At 46.9% G+C, this 20318-nt stretch overlaps 1 protein-coding gene across 2 annotated transcripts in view; it reads left to right on the plus strand.

The window, feature by feature from the left end:
- LOC138651819 (putative oxidoreductase YteT) overlaps window positions 1-20318 on the plus strand; it is a 242781-nt gene that overhangs the window by 152064 nt on the left and 70399 nt on the right. For both annotated transcript variants that reach the window (XM_069742341.1, XM_069742340.1), the window contains exon 16: window positions 3674-3838. In XM_069742341.1, coding sequence (XP_069598442.1) covers window positions 3674-3838 — 165 coding nt within the window. The remainder of the gene's footprint in view (window positions 1-3673; window positions 3839-20318) is intronic.

A 20318-nucleotide genomic window follows, 5' to 3' on the forward strand; every position in this document is an offset into this window, starting at 1 on the left:
TGACCGCAATCCCTAATCCTATCAAACCACACTAGAGGTAGCCGTGGAGCGCTCCTGACAAAAACCTAGGCGCCTCGGGCACAGCCTGAGAAACTAGCTAGCCCTGAAGATAGAAAAATAAGCCTACCTTGCCTCAGAGAAATTCCCCCAAGGAAAAGGCAGCCCCCCAAATATAATGACTGTGAGTAAGATGAAAATACAAACACAGAGATGAAATAGATTTTAGCAAAGTGAGGCCCGACTTACTGAATTGACCGAGGATAGGAAAGATAGCTTTGCGGTCAGCATAAAAACCTACAAACAACCACGCAGAGGGGGCAAAAAGACCCTCCGCACCGACTAACGGTACGGAGGTGCTCCCTCTGCGTCTCAGAGCTTCCAGCAAGCAAGAAAAACCAATATAGCAAGCTGGACAGAAAATATAGCAAACAAAAGTAACACAAGCAAAACTTAGCTTATGCAGGGCAGACAGGCCACAAGAACGATCCAGGAGAGAGCTAGACCAATACTGGAACATTGACTGGAGGCCAGGAACAAAGAACTAGGTGGAGTTAAATAGAGCAGCACCTAACGACTTAACCTCGTCACCTGAGGAAGGAAACTCAGAGGCCGCAGCCCCACTCACATCCACCAGAGGAAGCTCATAGACAGAACCAGCCGAAGTACCACTCATGACCACAGGAGGGAGCTTGACCACAGAATTCACAACAGAGTTGCCCGAAACTGCTGTGAAAATGGCTTAAGTCAAAAAAGATGTGTGTACAAAATGTGCTGATTTTCAGAACGTTCTATGCTGGTTCATTCACACTCGGGTCCAAAATCTTTCTCAGCAGCAACTGTCATACATCTGTGTACCTAAAAGGAAAACGTGCGAGTAGCACCAGCAAAAAGCAGAAAATTGAGTGTGTCGAGCCTCCCAGATAAAGACCAATCCTCCAAATATATAGAAGACATAGAGACAGCACAGCAGCGGAAAGACAGGAAAAAGGCTGACTTTTAATAGCACATAATGGTGACGTTTCTGTTCTTAGTGTGAACCTTTCTCAAGCCTTGAGAATGCCTATCTAATGTGTTATCTATCTATTATCGATCTGTTATCTATTATCTATATATCTATTATCTATCTGTTATCTATTATCTATCTATCTATTATCTATCTATTATCTATCTATCTATTATCTATCTGTTATCTATCTATCTATTATCTATCTATTATCTATATGTTATCTATCTATCTATTATCTATCTATCTATTATCTATCTGTTATCTATTATCTATCTGTTATCTATCTATTATCTATCTGTTATCTATATAGCTATCATCTATCTATCTATCTATTTATCTATCTATTATCTATCTATTATCTATCTATCTATCTATCTATCTATCTATTATCTATATATCGATTATCTATCTATTTATCTATTATCTATCTATCTATCTATCTATCTATCTATCTATCTATCTATCTATTATCTATCTATCTATTATCTATCTATCTATTATCTATCTAATGTGTTATCTATCCTTCTATTATCTATCTATTATCTATCTATCTATGGTATCTATCTATCATGTATCTATCATCTATTTATTATCTATTTATCTATTATCTATCTATTATCTATCTATCTATCTATCTATCTATCTATCTATCTGTTATCTATATATATATTATCTATCATCTATCTATCTATCTCAATCATACATACTTCTGCATTATATACCTTTATTATATATACTGTATCTTTCTCCATTACTAATGTATTTCTTTACATAGTTTGTATGAAAAAAACAAGTGCAAAATACTTCTGTAAATCATATATATACATACATAAAGGAAACACAGCAGCACTCCATATGAGTCAAGAAATATAAACACTGAAAACATTAATTCTAAACTGCATTGTTATTCTATTAGATGTACTTACAAAAAATGGAAGTATTTAGCGCATAAATTGGATAATACATGTATACTCCTCAACCACAGCAAGGTGACCTCCATCTCATGGGTCCTATCCTACTGGACATGTTTCTTACAGTTAAATGGACAAACGTGTCTCTCCCGGGCTATGAGCCTACAACTTAAATGGGCAAGTAGAAGTGATTAAAATCACTTTAAGGTTAATGAGAGGAGCGCAGAGTCAGGTAGAAGGCAGTCACACCTCCAATAGTAACTATAAAGGAAAACCTGTTCGCACATAGGAGGTGCTGGTCAGGTTTCTATATTTTACTATTGGAGGTGTGACTGCCTCCAGCCTGACTCTGACCTCCTCCCATTAACCTAAAGGTGATTTTAATCAGTTCTAGTTACCCATTTGAATTGTAGGCTCATGGCCCGGAGAGACATGTTTGTCCTTTTAACTGTAGGTTCAAAGCTCAAGAGAGGTCTATACAGTAGGATAGGACCCATCAGAGGGAGGTCACCTTGCCATGGTTGATGGGCACACATGAATTGGCCACTTTATGCGCTAAGAACCTTCATTTTGGTAAGTAAATCTTACTGAGTAGTGATATAGTTTGGATTTAATGTTTTCAGTGTTTACATATATCTTGGCTCATAAAGAGTGCTGCTGTGTTTCATTTCTATGTGTAATGGAGTCATCGCAGCTTGCAACTGTTCACCCTTGAGAGGTGCTGGTCAGGTTTCCCACTATTTATTTAATTATATATATATATATATATATATATATATATATGTGTATATATATATGTATATATATATATATATATATGTATATATGTATATATATATATATATATATATATATATATATATATATATATATATATATATAATTAAATAAATAAATAAAGGAAAACCTGACCAGCACCTCTCAAGGTGTTATAATATATTAACACTATAAGGGCAAGTGAGTGCAGACAACAATAGATTTGACCCTAAAGTTATCTAACAAAAGATTGGATCGCACTTGGTCATGCATGTCAATCAGTCTGTGGAAAAAATTGGACGGCGCTTGGATGACATCTCAGCAGTCTGATTTTCACAGACTGACAGAATGGAGATGATGGAGAAATATATTTTCCATCTTCTCCACATCCAAGAAAATAAGAAAATCAGGGCACACTGTAATCAGAGTGTGATAAGCATAATCTTCCCGATTCTGTCAGATGAGAAAATATACGGTGGTGTGACCGTCGGCCTAAATGTGAGCCATGGCACCATCAGGCCCCTCTACACATTAGAACCTGGCAGGAACTGGCGACCCGCTGAAGTCTATGGGGCTTACCAACTGTCTCTGATAGATGATGTTGGGTACAGAAGAATCGAGCAGATGCACTTTCCATGGCCGATCCTTTTGTTTTCATGAAACAAACCACTGCCTAAGCAGTTCTCCTCTTTGAAAATACATCCTATTCCCTCCTAGGACTATTAGGCCACATTCACGCGTTCAGTATTTGGTCAGTATTTTACATCAGTATTTATAAGCCAAAACCAGGAGAGGAACGATCAGAGGAAAAGTATAATAGAAACATCTGCACCACTTCTGTATATATCACCCACTCCTGGTTTTGGCTTACAAATACTGAGGTAAAATACTGACCAAATACTGAACGTGGCCTTAGCTTTTGGAAAAGCGGGTGGCCATAAGCACTTTGTGAGGTTCGTATTTAACCATGACAAGTCTAAGGATATTTTGCTTGTTCCAGGGAGAAATACGCTGCTGTGGACGGGGTCCTATCGAAGTGTTTGACTTTGTGGCCAACAAGAAGACCCAGCATCTAGCAAAGACTGTAGCTTTCATGCCTGCACATCTGAGCGCACACGGTGGTGCCGACTACTACCTCATTGATAGTTTTATCTCTGCAGTCTCTGTAAGTACTAAATCTCCTAGATAGAGTGGGGTGGGGGGGGGGGTAACTTTTTGTAAGATTTTGGCATATTTTACTTTATTTTAAAGGGATCTTTTACCAAATTTTTGATGTTGAACTGTACACACGATGTAACAGTGGTTGTAAAGCGGAATAAAATGTTTGTTTTTTTTTGTTTTTATTTTAAATTTCACCTCTGTATGAGTTGGCCAATCATAAGCCGACAGCGACACAGCAGGAAGAGCACACGCTCCCACCATATTTTAGGCCGGTTTCACACGTCAGTGGCTCCGGTACATGTGGTGACAGTTTCCTCACGTACCGGAGACACTGACACACGTAGACACAGTAAAATCAATGTGTCTCTGCACATGTCAGCGTGTTTTCACGGCCCGTGTGTCCGTTTGCAAAACACAAAGACATGTCAGTGTTTGTGGGAACGCATGGATCACACGGACCCATTAAAGTCAATGGGTCCGTGTAAACACGTACCGCACACGGATGCTGTCCGTGTGCCACCCATGTGCTGACTGGGTACCACACGGACCTGCAGGAGACAGCGCTACAGTAAGCGCTGTCCCCCCAGCATGTGGTGCTGAAGCCGCCATTCATTCCTTCTCCCCAGCAGCGTTCGCTGGAGAGAAGGAATGAAAAATCATTTTTTTTTTGTTAAAATAAAGTTCCCGGTCAGCTCCCGCCTCCCTCCCCCTGTGTGCCCGCCCGCTGGCATTAAAATACTCACCCAGCTCCCTCGATGACTCCTGTCAGCACCACAGCTTGTCCTGTATGAACGGTCACGTGATGCCGCACATTACAGTGATGAATATGCGGCTCCACCCCTATGGTCTATTATAATTCAGTAAATAGTATCAGTCGCACTTTGTGACTGCAGACTTGTGAATCCTCACATTGTGCGCACTGCGAGGATCCACCGGTGCTGGGAGTTTGTCGGTCATGGGACCCGCAAGAATACAATTTCCATACTTCTGGCCACATTCCGACTAGACTATTTCCGGCCTCGCTCAATACAGTGCATTGAGTGAGGCTGCGCCTCCTATGGGAGGTGGAGCCGTATATTCATCACTGTAATGTGTGGCACCACATGACCGCTCATACAGGACGAGCTGCGGTGCTGAGAGGAGTCATCGAGGGAGCTGGGTGAGTATTTTAATGCCAGCGGGCGGGCGCACAGGGGGTGGGAAGGGGGAGATTACCAGGAACTTTATTTTAACAAAAAAAAATGAAAAAAAAACAACGATTTTTCATTCCTTCTCTACAGCTAACGCTGCTGGGAAGAAGGAATGAATTCCGGATTCAGCACCCAAGGCAGGGGACAGTCCTAACTGTAGCGCTGTCTCCTGCACGGTCCATGTGGTACCCAGTCGGCACACGGGCGGCACACGGCTGCTGCACGTGTGCCACACTGATGTGCCATGTGAGCACACGGACACGGATAACTCCGGTACCGGTTTTTCCAGTACCGGAATTATCTGGACGTGTGAGACCGGCCTTAGGTTTCTCAGTGTGTGAGGACACAGCTCTGATCTCCTGGTCTAACCCCCTGCATGATTAGAAAATGCTGAGCGATTAGAGCACAGGTGACTTTTAACACATCAGGACTTGTCGAGACTGGAAACCATTTTTCTACATATTAGCCCGTTTGAGAGGACCGAGGGATAAATTTGTCCCATATTGTTAAACTAAATAGAATTAGATTGAACTAATTGAATCAATTTATGGTCCTCAAAGGGTTGGAAATCAACAAACTCCTTATCGGACAGTTATCACTAGCTATGGGGGGACACATTATAACCAATGGAAGGAAACCACTTTTGCCCCATTTTCTTCTAAATCCCAGTGTAAGTTTTCAGAACTCTTAATGTCAAATGACCAGTCTATTATAATTCAGTAAATAGTATCAGTCGCACTTTGTGACTGCAGACTTGTGAATCCTCACATTGTGCGCACTGCGAGGATCCACCGGTGCTGGGAGTTTGTCGGTTATAGGACCCGCAATAATACAATTTCCATACTTCTGGCCACATTCCGACTAGACTATTTCCGGCCTCGCTCAATATAGTGGCATTGAGTGAGGTTGCGCCCATCTAGTTTGCCTGTGACCGCATGTATGCAAATGACGTTACTGCAGTCATTGTGTCGGCAATAGTGAATCCTCACAGTTCGCAGTGTGCACAATGTGATGATTCACAAGTCTGCCGTCATATAAAGTGACTACATACTTGTAGGTTTAGACCAGACAACCTCTTTAAAGAGGTTTTCCAGTTTCAGAAACCCCCTGTCCCCAGGTGCAGTTCTTTTATCACCCTCCTGAGATTCCACAGCTGAGTCTCTGATGCTGCTCCTGATGTCTCTTAGGCTATGTGTCCACTTTCAGGATGGCCGGCGGTATCGTCGGAGCGGCTTAGCCGCTCTGCGGTAAGCCCCGCCCCCTTTCTGGGACGCGATGATGCCGGATGTGTTCACAGCACACATCCGGCATCATCGCTCCCCACCATAGGGCCCTGTGCTATATCTTGCGGCGACGCAGCGTCGCCGCAAGATATACGGACATGCTGCGATCTGAAAAGACGCGCAGCATGTCCGGAGTCGCAGGGTCGCCGCGTGCGTGTTACCACGCATAGTGGAGACGGGATTTCATTACATCCCCTCCACTATGCTGTAACATCTGGACGCTGCGTGTCTGACGCTGCGGCTCTATGCAGCGTCAGACACGCAGCGTTTCCTGATCGTGGAAACAGACCCTTAGGCCCCTTCATGTGTCAGTGTTTTAGGCACGTGTGGCATCCATTTTTTTCACGGATATCACTTGCACCCATTCTAACCGTTGAGGCTGCACACATGTACGTGTGTTTGCAGACTGTGTGTCTGTGCAAACCACACAGAGACATGTCTGTTTTTTACCAGCAGAATGGATGACAAGGGCTGATAATGTTAATGGGTCTGTGTAAAACACATACAGCACACAGATCGCATCCGTGTGCCATCCTTGTGCTGTACGTGTTTAATATTGCAAAACATAGGAGAAGCTTTGGTATTGATTTTTCTTAAGTCATACCGGAAAAAAACAGATTGCACACTGATGTCTCATTGATGGTACACTGATGGCTCACTGATGGTACACTGATGGCACACTGATGGCACACTGATGGCTCACTGATGGCTCATTGATGGTACACTGATGGCTCATTGATGGTACACTGATGGCTCATTGATGGTACACTGATGTCTCATTGATGGTACACTGATGGCTCACTGATGGCACTCTGATGTCTCATTGATGGTACACTGATGGCTCATTGATGGTACACTGATGGCACACTGATGGCACACTGATGGTACACTGATGTCTCATTGATGGTACACTGATGGCACACTAATGGCTCACTGATGGTACACTAATGGCTCACTGATGGCACACTGTTGGCTCACTGATGGTACACTGATGGCACACTGATGGCTCACTGATGGTACACTGATGGTACACTTATGGCTCACTGATGGTACACTGATGGCACACTGATGGCTCACTGATGGTACACTGATGGCTTACTGATGGCACACTGATGGCACACTGATGGTACACTGATGGCTCACTGATGGCACACTGATGGTACACTGATGGTACACTGATGGCACACTGATGGCTCACTGATGGTACACTGATGGCACACTGATGGCTCAATGAAGGTACACTGATGGTACACTGATGGCTCACTGATGGTACACTGATGTCTCATTGATGGTACACTGATGGCACACTGATGGTACACTGATGGCACACTGATGGCTCACTGATGGTACACTGATGGTACACTGATGGCTCACTGATGGTACACTGATGGCTCACTGATGGTACACTGATGGCACACTGATGGCTCACTGATGGTACAATGATGGTACACTGATGGCTCACTGATGGCACACTGATGGTACACTGATGGTACACTGATGGCACACTGATGGCTCACTGATGGTACACTGATGGCTCACTGATGGCTCACTGAAGGTACACTGATGGTACACTGATGGCTCACTGATGGTACACTGATGGCACACTGATGGCTCACTGATGGTACACTGATGGTACACTGATGGCTCACTGATGGTACACTGATGGCTCACTGATGGCTCACTGATGGCTCACTGATGGTACACTGATGGCTCACTGATGGTACACTGATGGCTCACTGATGGCTCACTGATGGTACACTGATGGCACACTGATGGCTCACTGAAGGTACACTGATGGTACACTGATGGCTCACTGATGGTACACTGATGGCACACTGATGGCTCACTGATGGTACACTGATGGTACACTGATGGCTCACTGAAGGTACACTGATGGTACACTGATTGGTACACTGATGGCTCACTGATGGTACACTGATGGTACACTGATGGCTCACTGAAGGTACACTGATGGTACACTGATGGCTCACTGATGGTACACTGATGGCTCACTGATGGTACACTGATGGCACACTGATGGCTCACTGAAGGTACACTGATGGTACACTGATGGCTCACTGATGGCACACTGATGGCTCACTGATGGTACACTGATGGTACACTGATGGCTCACTGATGGCACACTGATGGCTCACTGATGGCTCACTGATGGTACACTGATGGCTCACTGATGGCACACTGATGGCTCACTGATGGCTCACTGATGGTACACTGATGGCTCACTGATGGCACACTGATGGCTCACTGATGGTACACTGATGGCTCACTAATGGTACACTGATGGCTCACTGATGGCACACTGATGGCTCACTGATGGCTCACTGATGGTACACTGATGGTACACTGATGGCTCACTGATGGCTCACTGATGGTACACTGATGGCTCACTGATGGTACACTGATGGCACACTGATGGCTCACTGAAGGTACACTGATGGTACACTGATGGCTCAATGAAGGTACACTGATGGTACACTGATGGCTCACTGATGGTACACTGATGTCTCATTGATGGTACACTGATGGCACACTGATGGTACACTGATGGCTCACTGATGGTACACTGATGGCACACTGATGGCTCAATGAAGGTACACTGATGGTACACTGATGGCTCACTGATGGTACACTGATGTCTCATTGATGGTACACTGATGGCACACTGATGGTACAATGATGGCACACTGATGGCTCACTGATGGTACACTGATGGTACACTGATGGCTCACTGATGGTACACTGATGGCTCACTGATGGTACACTGATGGCACACTGATGGCTCACTGATGGTACACTGATGGCTCACTGATGGTACACTGATGGCACACTGATGGCTCACTGATGGTACAATGATGGTACACTGATGGCTCACTGATGGCACACTGATGGCACACTGATGGTACACTGATGGCACACTGATGGCTCACTGATGGTACACTGATGGCACCCTGATGGCTCACTGAAGGTACACTGATGGTACACTGATGGCTCACTGATGGTACACTGATGGCACACTGATGGCTCACTGATGGCTCACTGATGGCTCACTGATGGTACACTGATGGCTCACTGATGGTACACTGATGGCTCACTGATGGCACACTGATGGCTCACTGATGGTACACTGATGGCTCACTGATGGCACACTGATGGCTCACTGATGGTACACTGATGGCACACTGATGGCTCACTGATGGTACACTGATGGCTCACTGATGGCTCACTGATGGTACACTGATGGCACACTGATGGCTCACTGAAGGTACACTGATGGTACACTGATGGCACACTGATGGCTCACTGATGGTACACTGATGGCTCACTGAAGGTACACTGATGGTACACTGATTGGTACACTGATGGCACACTGATGGCTCACTGATGGTACACTGATGGCTCACTGAAGGTACACTGATGGTACACTGATGGTACACTGATGGCTCACTGATGGTACACTGATGGCACACTGATGGCTCACTGAAGGTACACTGATGGTACACTGATGGCTCACTGATAGCACACTGATGGCTCACTGATGGTACACTGATGGCTCACTGATGGCACACTGATGGCTCACTGATGGCTCACTGATGGTACACTGATGGCTCACTGATGGCACACTGATGGCTCACTGATGGCTCACTGATGGTACACTGATAGCTCACTGATGGCACACTGATGGCTCACTGATGGTACACTGATGGCTCACTAATGGTACACTGATGGTACACTGATGGCTCACTGATGGCACACTGATGGCTCACTGATAGCTCACTGATGGTACACTGATGGTACACTGATGGCTCACTGATGGCACACTGATGGCTCACTGATGGTACACTGATGGCTCACTGATGGTACACTGATGGTACACTGATGGCGCACTGATGGCACACTGATGGCTCACTGATGGTACACTGATGGCTCACTGATGGTACACTGATGGCACACTGATGGCTCACTGATGGTACACTGATGGCACACTGATGGCTCACTGATGGCACACTGATGGCTCATTGCTGGTACACTGATGGCTCATTGATGGTACACTGATGGCACACTAATGGCTCACTGATGGCACACTGATGGCTCATTAATGGTACACTGATGGCTCATTGATGGCTCATTGATGGCTCACTGATGGCACACTGATGGCTCACTGATGGCTCACTGATGGCTCAGTGATGGCTCACTGATGGTACACTGATGGCTCACTGATGGTACACTGATGGCTCACTGATGGTACACTGATGGCTCACTGATGGTACACTGATGGCTCACTGATGGTACACTGATGTCTCACTGATGGTACACTGATGGCTCACTGATGGTACACTGATGGTACACTGATGGCTCACTGATGGTACACTGATGGCTCACTGATGGCTCACTGATGGTACACTGATGGCACACTGATGGCTCACTGATGGTACACTGATGGTACACTGATGGCTCACTGATGGTACACTGATGGCTCACTGATGGCACACTGATGGCTCACTGATGGTACACTGATGGCTCACTAATGGTACACTGATGGTACACTGATGGCTCACTGATGGCACACTGATGGCTCACTGATGGCTCACTGATGGTACACTGATGGTACACTGATGGCACACTGATGGCTCACTGATGGTACACTGATGGCTCACTGGTGGTACACTAATGGCACACTGATGGCTCACTGAAGGTACACTGATGGTACACTGATGGCTCACTGATGGTACACTGATGGCACACTGATGGCTCACTGATGGCACACTGATGGTACACTGATGGTACACTGATGGCTCACTGATGGTACACTGATGGCACACTGATGGCTCACTGATGGTACACTGATGGCACACTGATGGCTCATTGAAGGTACACTGATGGTACACCGATGGCTCACTGATGGTACACTGATGGCACACTGATGGCTCACTGATGGCACACTGATGGTACACTGATGGTACACTGATGGCTCACTGATGGTACACTGATGGCACACTGATGGCTCACTGATGGTACACTGATGGCACACTGATGGCTCATTGAAGGTACACTGATGGTACACTGATGGCTCACTGATGGTACACTGATGGCTCACTGATGGTACACTGATGGTACACTGATGGCTCACTGATGGCACACTGATGGTACACTGATGGCTCACTGATGGCACACTGATGGCTCACTGATGGTACACTGATGGCTCACTAATGGTACACTGATGGCACACTGATGGCTCATTAATGGTACACTGATGGCTCATTGATGGCTCATTGATGGCTCACTGATGGCACACTGATGGCTCACTGATGGCTCACTGATGGTACACTGATGGCTCACTGATGGTACACTGATGGCACACTGATGGCTCACTGATGGTACACTGATGGTACACTGATGGCTCACTGATGGTACACTGATGGCTCACTGATGGTACACTGATGGCTCACTGATGGTACACTGATGTCTCACTGATGGTACACTGATGGCTCACTGATGGTACACTGATGGTACACTGATGGCTCACTGATGGTACACTGATGGCTCACTGATGGCTCACTGATGGTACACTGATGGCTCACTGATGGTACACTGATGGTACACTGATGGCTCACTGATGGTACACTGATGGCTCACTGATGGCACACTGATGGCTCACTGATGGTACACTGATGGCTCACTAATGGTACACTGATGGTACACTGATGGCTCACTGATGGCACACTGATGGCTCACTGATGGCTCACTGATGGTACACTGATGGTACACTGATGGCACACTGATGGCTCACTGATGGTACACTGATGGCTCACTGGTGGTACAGTGATGGCACACTGATGGCTCACTGAAGGTACACTGATGGTACACTGATGGCTCACTGATGGTACACTGATGGCACACTGATGGCTCACTGATGGCACACTGATGGTACACTGATGGTACACTGATGGCTCACTGATGGTACACTGATGGCACACTGATGGCTCACTGATGGTACACTGATGGCACACTGATGGCTCATTGAAGGTACACTGATGGTACACCGATGGCTCACTGATGGTACACTGATGGCACACTGATGGCTCACTGATGGCACACTGATGGTACACTGATGGTACACTGATGGCTCACTGATGGTACACTGATGGCACACTGATGGCTCACTGATGGTACACTGATGGCACACTGATGGCACACTGATGGCTCATTGAAGGTACACTGATGGTACACTGATGGCTCACTGATGGTACACTGATGGCACACTGATGGCTCACTGATGGTACACTGATGGTACACTGATGGCTCACTGATGGCACACTGATGGTACACTGATGGCTCACTGATGGCACACTGATGGCTCACTGATGGTACACTGATGGCTCACTAATGGTACACTGATGGTACACTGATGGCTCACTGATGGTACACTGATGGCACACTGATGGCACACTGATGGCTCACTGATGGTACACTGATGGCTCACTGGTGGTACACTGATGGCACACTGATGGCTCACTGATGGTACACTGATGGCTCACTGATGGCACACTGATGGCTCACTGATGGTACACTGATGGCACACTGATGGTACACTGATGGTACACTGATGGCTCACTGATGGCACACTGATGGCTCATTGCTGGTACACTGATGGCTCATTGATGGTACACTGATGGCACACTGATGGCTCACTGATGGCACACTGATGGCTCATTAATGGTACACTGATGGCTCATTGATGGTACACTGATGGCTCACTGATGGCACACTGATGGCTCATTGATGGTACACTGATGGCTCACTGATGGCACACTGATAGCACACTGATGGTACACTGATGGATCACTGATGGCTCACTGATGGCTCATTGATGGTACACTGATGGCTCACTGATGGCACACTGATGGCTCACTGATGGCACACTGATGGTTCATTAATGGTACACTGATGGCTCATTGATGGTACACTGATGGTTCACTGATGGCTCACTGATGGCTCATTGATGGTACACTGATGGCTCACTGATGGCACACTGATGGCTCACTGATGGCACACTGATGGCTCATTGATGGAACACTGATGGATCATTGATGGTACACTGATGGCACACTGATGGCTCATTGATGGCTCACTGATGGCTCATTGATGGCTCACTGATGGCTCATTGATGGTACACTGATGGTACATTGATGGTACACTGATGGCACACTGATGGCTCATTGATGGCTCACTGATGGCACACTGATGGCACACTGATGGCTCACTGATGGCACACTGATGGCTCACTGATGGTACACTGATGGATTACTGATGGCATACTGATGGCTCACTGATGGCTCATTGATGGTACACTGATGGCTCATTGATGGTACACTGATGGCTGACTGATGGCTCATTGATGGTACACTTATGGCTCACTGATGGCTCACTGATGGCACACTGATGGATCACTGATGGCTCACTGATGGCACACTGATGGCTCATTGATGGTACACTGATGGCTCACTGATGGCACACTGGCACACTGATGGTACACTGATGGATCACTGATGGCACACTGATGGCTCACTGATGGCACACTGATGGATCACTGATGGCACACTGATGGCTCACTGATGGTACACTGATGGATCACTGATGGCATACTGATGGCTCACTGATGGCTCATTGATGGTACACTGATGGCTCATTGATGGTACACTGATGGCTCATTGATGGTACACTGATGGCTGACTGATGGCTCATTGATGGTACACTGATGGCTCACTGGTGGCACACTGATGGCTCACTGATGGTACATTGAGGGTACACTGATGGCTCACTGATGACTCCCTGATGGTACACTGATAGCTCACTGGTGGCATACTGATGGCTCACTGATGGCACACTGATGGCTCACTGATGGTACATTGAGGGTACACTGATGGCTCACTGATGACTCCCTGATGGCACACTGATGGCTCACTTATGGCACACTGATGGCACACTGATTGTACACTGATGGCTCACTGATGGCACACTGATGGCTCACTGATGGTACACTGATGGCTCACTGATGGCACACTGATGGCTCACTGATGGTACACTGATGGTACACTGATGGCTCACTGATGGCACACTGATGGCTCACTGATGGTTCACTGATGGTACACTGATGGCACACTGATGGCTCATTGATGGTACACTGATGGCTCACTGATGGCTCATTGATGGTACACTGATGGCTCACTGATGGCACAATGATGGCTCACTGATGGCACACTGATGGCTCATTAATGGTACACTGATGGCTCATTGATGGTACACTGATGGCTCACCGATGGCTCAGTGATGACTCATTGATGGTACACTGATGGCACACTGATGGATCATTGATGGTACACTGATGGCTCACTGATGGCACACTGATAGCACACTGATGGTACACTGATGGTACACTGATGGCTCACTGATGGCACACTGATGGCTCATTGCTGGTACACTGATGGCTCATTGATGGTACACTGATGGCACACTGATGGCTCACTGATGGCACACTGATGGCTCATTAATGGTACACTGATGGCTCATTGATGGTACACTGATGGCTCACTGATGGCACACTGATGGCTCATTGATGGTACACTGATGGCTCACTGATGGCACACTGATAGCACACTGATGGTACACTGATGGATCACTGATGGCTCACTGATGGCTCATTGATGGTACACTGATGGCTCACTGATGGCACACTGATGGCTCACTGATGGCTCACTGATGGCACACTGATGGCTCACTGATGGTTCACTGATGGTACACTGATGGCACACTGATGGCTCATTGATGGTACACTGATGGCTCATTAATGGTACACTGATGGCTCATTGATGGTACACTGATGGCTCACTGATGGCACACTGATGGCTCATTGATGGTACACTGATGGCTCACTGATGGCACACTGATAGCACACTGATGGTACACTGATGGATCACTGATGGCTCACTGATGGCTCATTGATGGTACACTGATGGCTCACTGATGGCACACTGATGGTTCATTAATGGTACACTGATGGCTCATTGATGGTACACTGATGGTTCACTGATGGCTCACTGATGGCTCATTGATGGTACACTGATGGCTCACTGATGGCACACTGATGGCTCACTGATGGCACACTGATGGCTCATTGATGGAACACTGATGGATCATTGATGGTACACTGATGGCACACTGATGGCTCATTGATGGCTCACTGATGGCTCATTGATGGTACACTGATGGTACATTGATGGTACACTGATGGCACACTGATGGCTCATTGATGGCTCACTGATGGCACACTGATGGCACACTGATGGCTCACTGATGGCACACTGATGGCTCACTGATGGTACACTGATGGATTACTGATGGCATACTGATGGCTCACTGATGGCTCATTGATGGTACACTGATGGCTCATTGATGGTACACTGATGGCTGACTGATGGCTCATTGATGGTACACTTATGGCTCACTGATGGCTCACTGATGGCACACTGATGGATCACTGATGGCTCACTGATGGCACACTGATGGCTCATTGATGGTACACTGATGGCTCACTGATGGCACACTGGCACACTGATGGTACACTGATGGATCACTGATGGCACACTGATGGCTCACTGATGGCACACTGATGGATCACTGATGGCACACTGATGGCTCACTGATGGTACACTGATGGATCACTGATGGCATACTGATGGCTCACTGATGGCTCATTGATGGTACACTGATGGCTCATTGATGGTACACTGATGGCTCATTGATGGTACACTGATGGCTGACTGATGGCTCATTGATGGTACACTGATGGCTCACTGGTGGCACACTGATGGCTCACTGATGGTACATTGAGGGTACACTGATGGCTCACTGATGACTCCCTGATGGTACACTGATAGCTCACTGGTGGCATACTGATGGCTCACTGATGGCACACTGATGGCTCACTGATGGTACATTGAGGGTACACTGATGGCTCACTGATGACTCCCTGATGGCACACTGATGGCTCACTTATGGCACACTGATGGCACACTGATTGTACACTGATGGCTCACTGATGGCACACTGATGGCTCACTGATGGTACACTGATGGCTCACTGATGGCACACTGATGGCTCACTGATGGTACACTGATGGTACACTGATGGCTCACTGATGGCACACTGATGGCTCACTGATGGTTCACTGATGGTACACTGATGGCACACTGATGGCTCATTGATGGTACACTGATGGCTCACTGATGGCTCATTGATGGTACACTGATGGCTCACTGATGGCACAATGATGGCTCACTGATGGCACACTGATGGCTCATTAATGGTACACTGATGGCTCATTGATGGTACACTGATGGCTCACCGATGGCTCAGTGATGACTCATTGATGGTACACTGATGGCACACTGATGGATCACTGATGGCTCACTGATGGCTCATTGATGGTACACTGATGGCTCACTGATGGCACACTGATGGCACACTGGCACACTGATGGTACACTGATGGATCACTGATGGCACACTGATGGCTCACTGATGGCACACTGATGGCTCATTGATGGTACACTGATGGCTCATTGATGGTACACTGATGGCTCACTGATGGATCACTGATGGCTCACTGATGGCACACTGATGGATCCCTGATGACATACTGATGGCTCACTGATGGCTCATTGATGGTACACTGATGGTTCATTGACGGTACACTGATGGCTCACTGATGGCTCACTGGTGGCATACTGATGGCTCACTGATGGTACATTGAGGGTACACTGATGGCTCACTGATGACTCCCTGATTGCACACTGATGGCTCACTGATGGTACACTGAGGGTACACTAATGGCTCACTGATGGTACACTGATGGCTTACTGATGGTACACTGATGGTACACTAATGGCTCACTGACGGCTCACTGATGGCTCACTGATGGCATACTGATGGCTCACTGATGGTACACTGAGTGTACACTGATGGCATAATTTTTGGCTCACTGATGGCACACTGTTGGCTCACTGATGGCTCACTGATGGCACACTGATGGCTCACTGATGGTACACTGAGGGTACACTAATGGCTCACTGATGGTACACTGATGGCTTACTGATGGTACACTGATGGCTCATTGAAGGTACACTGATGGCTCACTGATGGATCACTGATGGCTCACTGATGGCACACTGATGGCTCACTGATGGTACACTGATGGATCCCTGATGACATACTGATGGCTCACTGATGGCTCATTGATGGTACACTGATGGTTCATTGATGGTACACTGATGGCTCACTGGTGGCATACTGATGGCTCACTGATGGTACACTGAGGGTACACTGATGGCTCACTGATGACTCCCTGATGGTACACTGATGGCTCACTGGTGGCATACTGATGGCTCACTGATGGCACACTGATGGCTCACTGATGGTACATTGAGGGTACACTGATGGCTCACTGATGACTCCCTGATGGCACACTGATGGCTCACTGATGGTACACTGAGGGTACACTAATGGCTCACTGATGGTACACTGATGGCTTACTGATGGTACACTAATGGCTCACTGATGGCTCACTGACGGCTCACTGATGGCTCACTGATGGCTCACTGATGGTACACTGAGTGTACACTGATGGCATAATGATGGCTCACTGATGGCACACTGTTGGCTCACTGATGGCACACTGATGGCTCACTGATGGCTCACTGATGGTACACTGATGGATCACTGATGGCACACTGATGGCTCACTGATGGCACACTGATGGCTCACTGATGGTACACTGATGGCTCATTGATGGTACACTGATGGCTCATTGATGGTACACTGATGGCACACTGATGGCTCACTGATGGCACACTGATGGATCACTGATGGCTCACTGATGGCACACTGATGGATCCCTGATGGCATACTGATGGCTCACTGATGGCTCATTGATGGTACACTGATGGTTCATTGATGGTACACTGATGGCTCACTGGTGGCATACTGATGGCTCACTGATGGCTCACTGATGGTACACTGAGGGTACACTGATGGCTCACTGATGACTCCCTGATGGTACACTGATGGCTCACTGGTGGCATACTGATGGCTCACTGATGGCACACTGATGGCTCACTGATGGTACATTGAGGGTACACTGATGGCTCATTGATGGCTTACTGATGGTACACTGAGGGTACACTAATGGCTCACTAATGGCTCACTGACGGCTCACTGATGGCACACTGATGGCTCACTGATGGTACACTGAGTGTACACTGATGGCATAATGATGGCTCACTGATGGCACACTGTTGGCTCACTGATGGCACACTGATGGCTCACTGATGGCACACTGATGGCTCACTGGCATACTGATGGCTCACTAATGGCTCACTGATGGAACACTGATGGCTCACTGATGGCATACTGATGGCATACTGATGGCTCACTGATGGAACGCTGAGGGTACACTGATGACTCACTGATCCAAAACACTGATGACACCAGTACCGTTTTTTTTTCCGCTACCAGTATTATACTGATGTGTGAAGGGGGCCTTATTGTCTGCAGCTCTAACATCTTGTTAACAACACTGCAGCCAATCAGTGAGCTCTGTGGCTCTGCCCGAGTATAGAGCACAAGCCGCTCACAGTCGCTGAGCTCACTGATTGTTTGAGAAAGTCTTTAGTAAAGAAAAATGGAAAAAGACCAAAAAACATACAGTGGGGCAAAAAAGTATTTAGTCAGTCAGCAATAGTGCAAGTTCCACCATTTAAAAAGATGAGAGGCGTCTGTAATTTACATCATAGGTAGACCTCAACTATGGGAGACAAACTGAGAAAAAAAATCCAGAAAATCACATTGTCTGTTTTTTTAACATTTTATTTGCATATTATGGTGGAAAATAAGTATTTGGTCAGAAACAAAATTTCATCTCAATACTTTGTAATATATCCTTTGTTGGCAATGACAGAGGTCAAACGTTTTCTGTAAGTCTTCACAAGGTTGCCACACACTGTTGTTGGTATGTTGGCCCATTCCTCCATGCAGATCTCCTCTAGAACAGTGATGTTTTTGGTTTTTCGCTTGGCAACACGGACTTTCAACTCCCTCCAAAGGTTTTCTATAGGGTTGAATTCTGGAGACTGGCTAGGCCACTCCAGGACCTTGAAATGCTTCTTACGACGCCACTCCTTCGTTGCCCTGGCGGTGTGCTTTGGATCATTGTCATGTTGAAAGACCCAGCCACGTTTCATCTTCAATGCCCTTGCTGATGGAAGGAGGTTTGCACTCAAAATCTCACGATACATGGCCCCGTTCATTCTTTCATGTACCCGGATCAGTCGTCCTGGCCCCTTTGCAGAGAAACAGCCCCAAAGCATGATGTTTCCACCACCATGCTTTACAATAGGTATGGTGTTTGATGGATGCAACTCCGTATTCTTTTTCCTCCAAACACGACAAGTTGTGTTTCTACCAAACAGTTCCAGTTTGGTTTCATCAGACCATAGGACATTCTCCCAAAACTCCTCTGGATCATCCAAATGCTCTCTAGCAACTTCAGACGGGCCCGGACATGTACTGGCTTAAGCAGTGGGACACGTCTGGCACTGCAGGATCTGAGTCCATGGTGGCGTAGTGTGTTACTTATGGTAGGCCTTGTTACATTGGTCCCAGCTCTCTGCAGTTCATTCACTAGGTCCCCCCGCGTGGTTCTGGGATTTTTGCTCACCGTTCTTGTGATCATTCTGACCCCACGGGGTGGGATTTTGTGTGGAGCCCCAGATCGAGGGAGATTATCAGTGGTCTTGTATGTCTTCCATTTTCTAATTATTGCTCCCACTGTTGATTTCTTCACTCCAAGCTGGTTGGCTATTGCAGATTCAGTCTTCCCAGCCTGGTGCAGGGCTACAATTTTGTTTCTGGTGTCCTTTGACAGCTCTTTGGTCTTC

The sequence above is a fragment of the Ranitomeya imitator genome, chromosome 10, assembly GCF_032444005.1.
Source record: "Ranitomeya imitator isolate aRanImi1 chromosome 10, aRanImi1.pri, whole genome shotgun sequence".
Classification (NCBI taxonomy): Eukaryota; Metazoa; Chordata; class Amphibia; order Anura; family Dendrobatidae; genus Ranitomeya; species Ranitomeya imitator.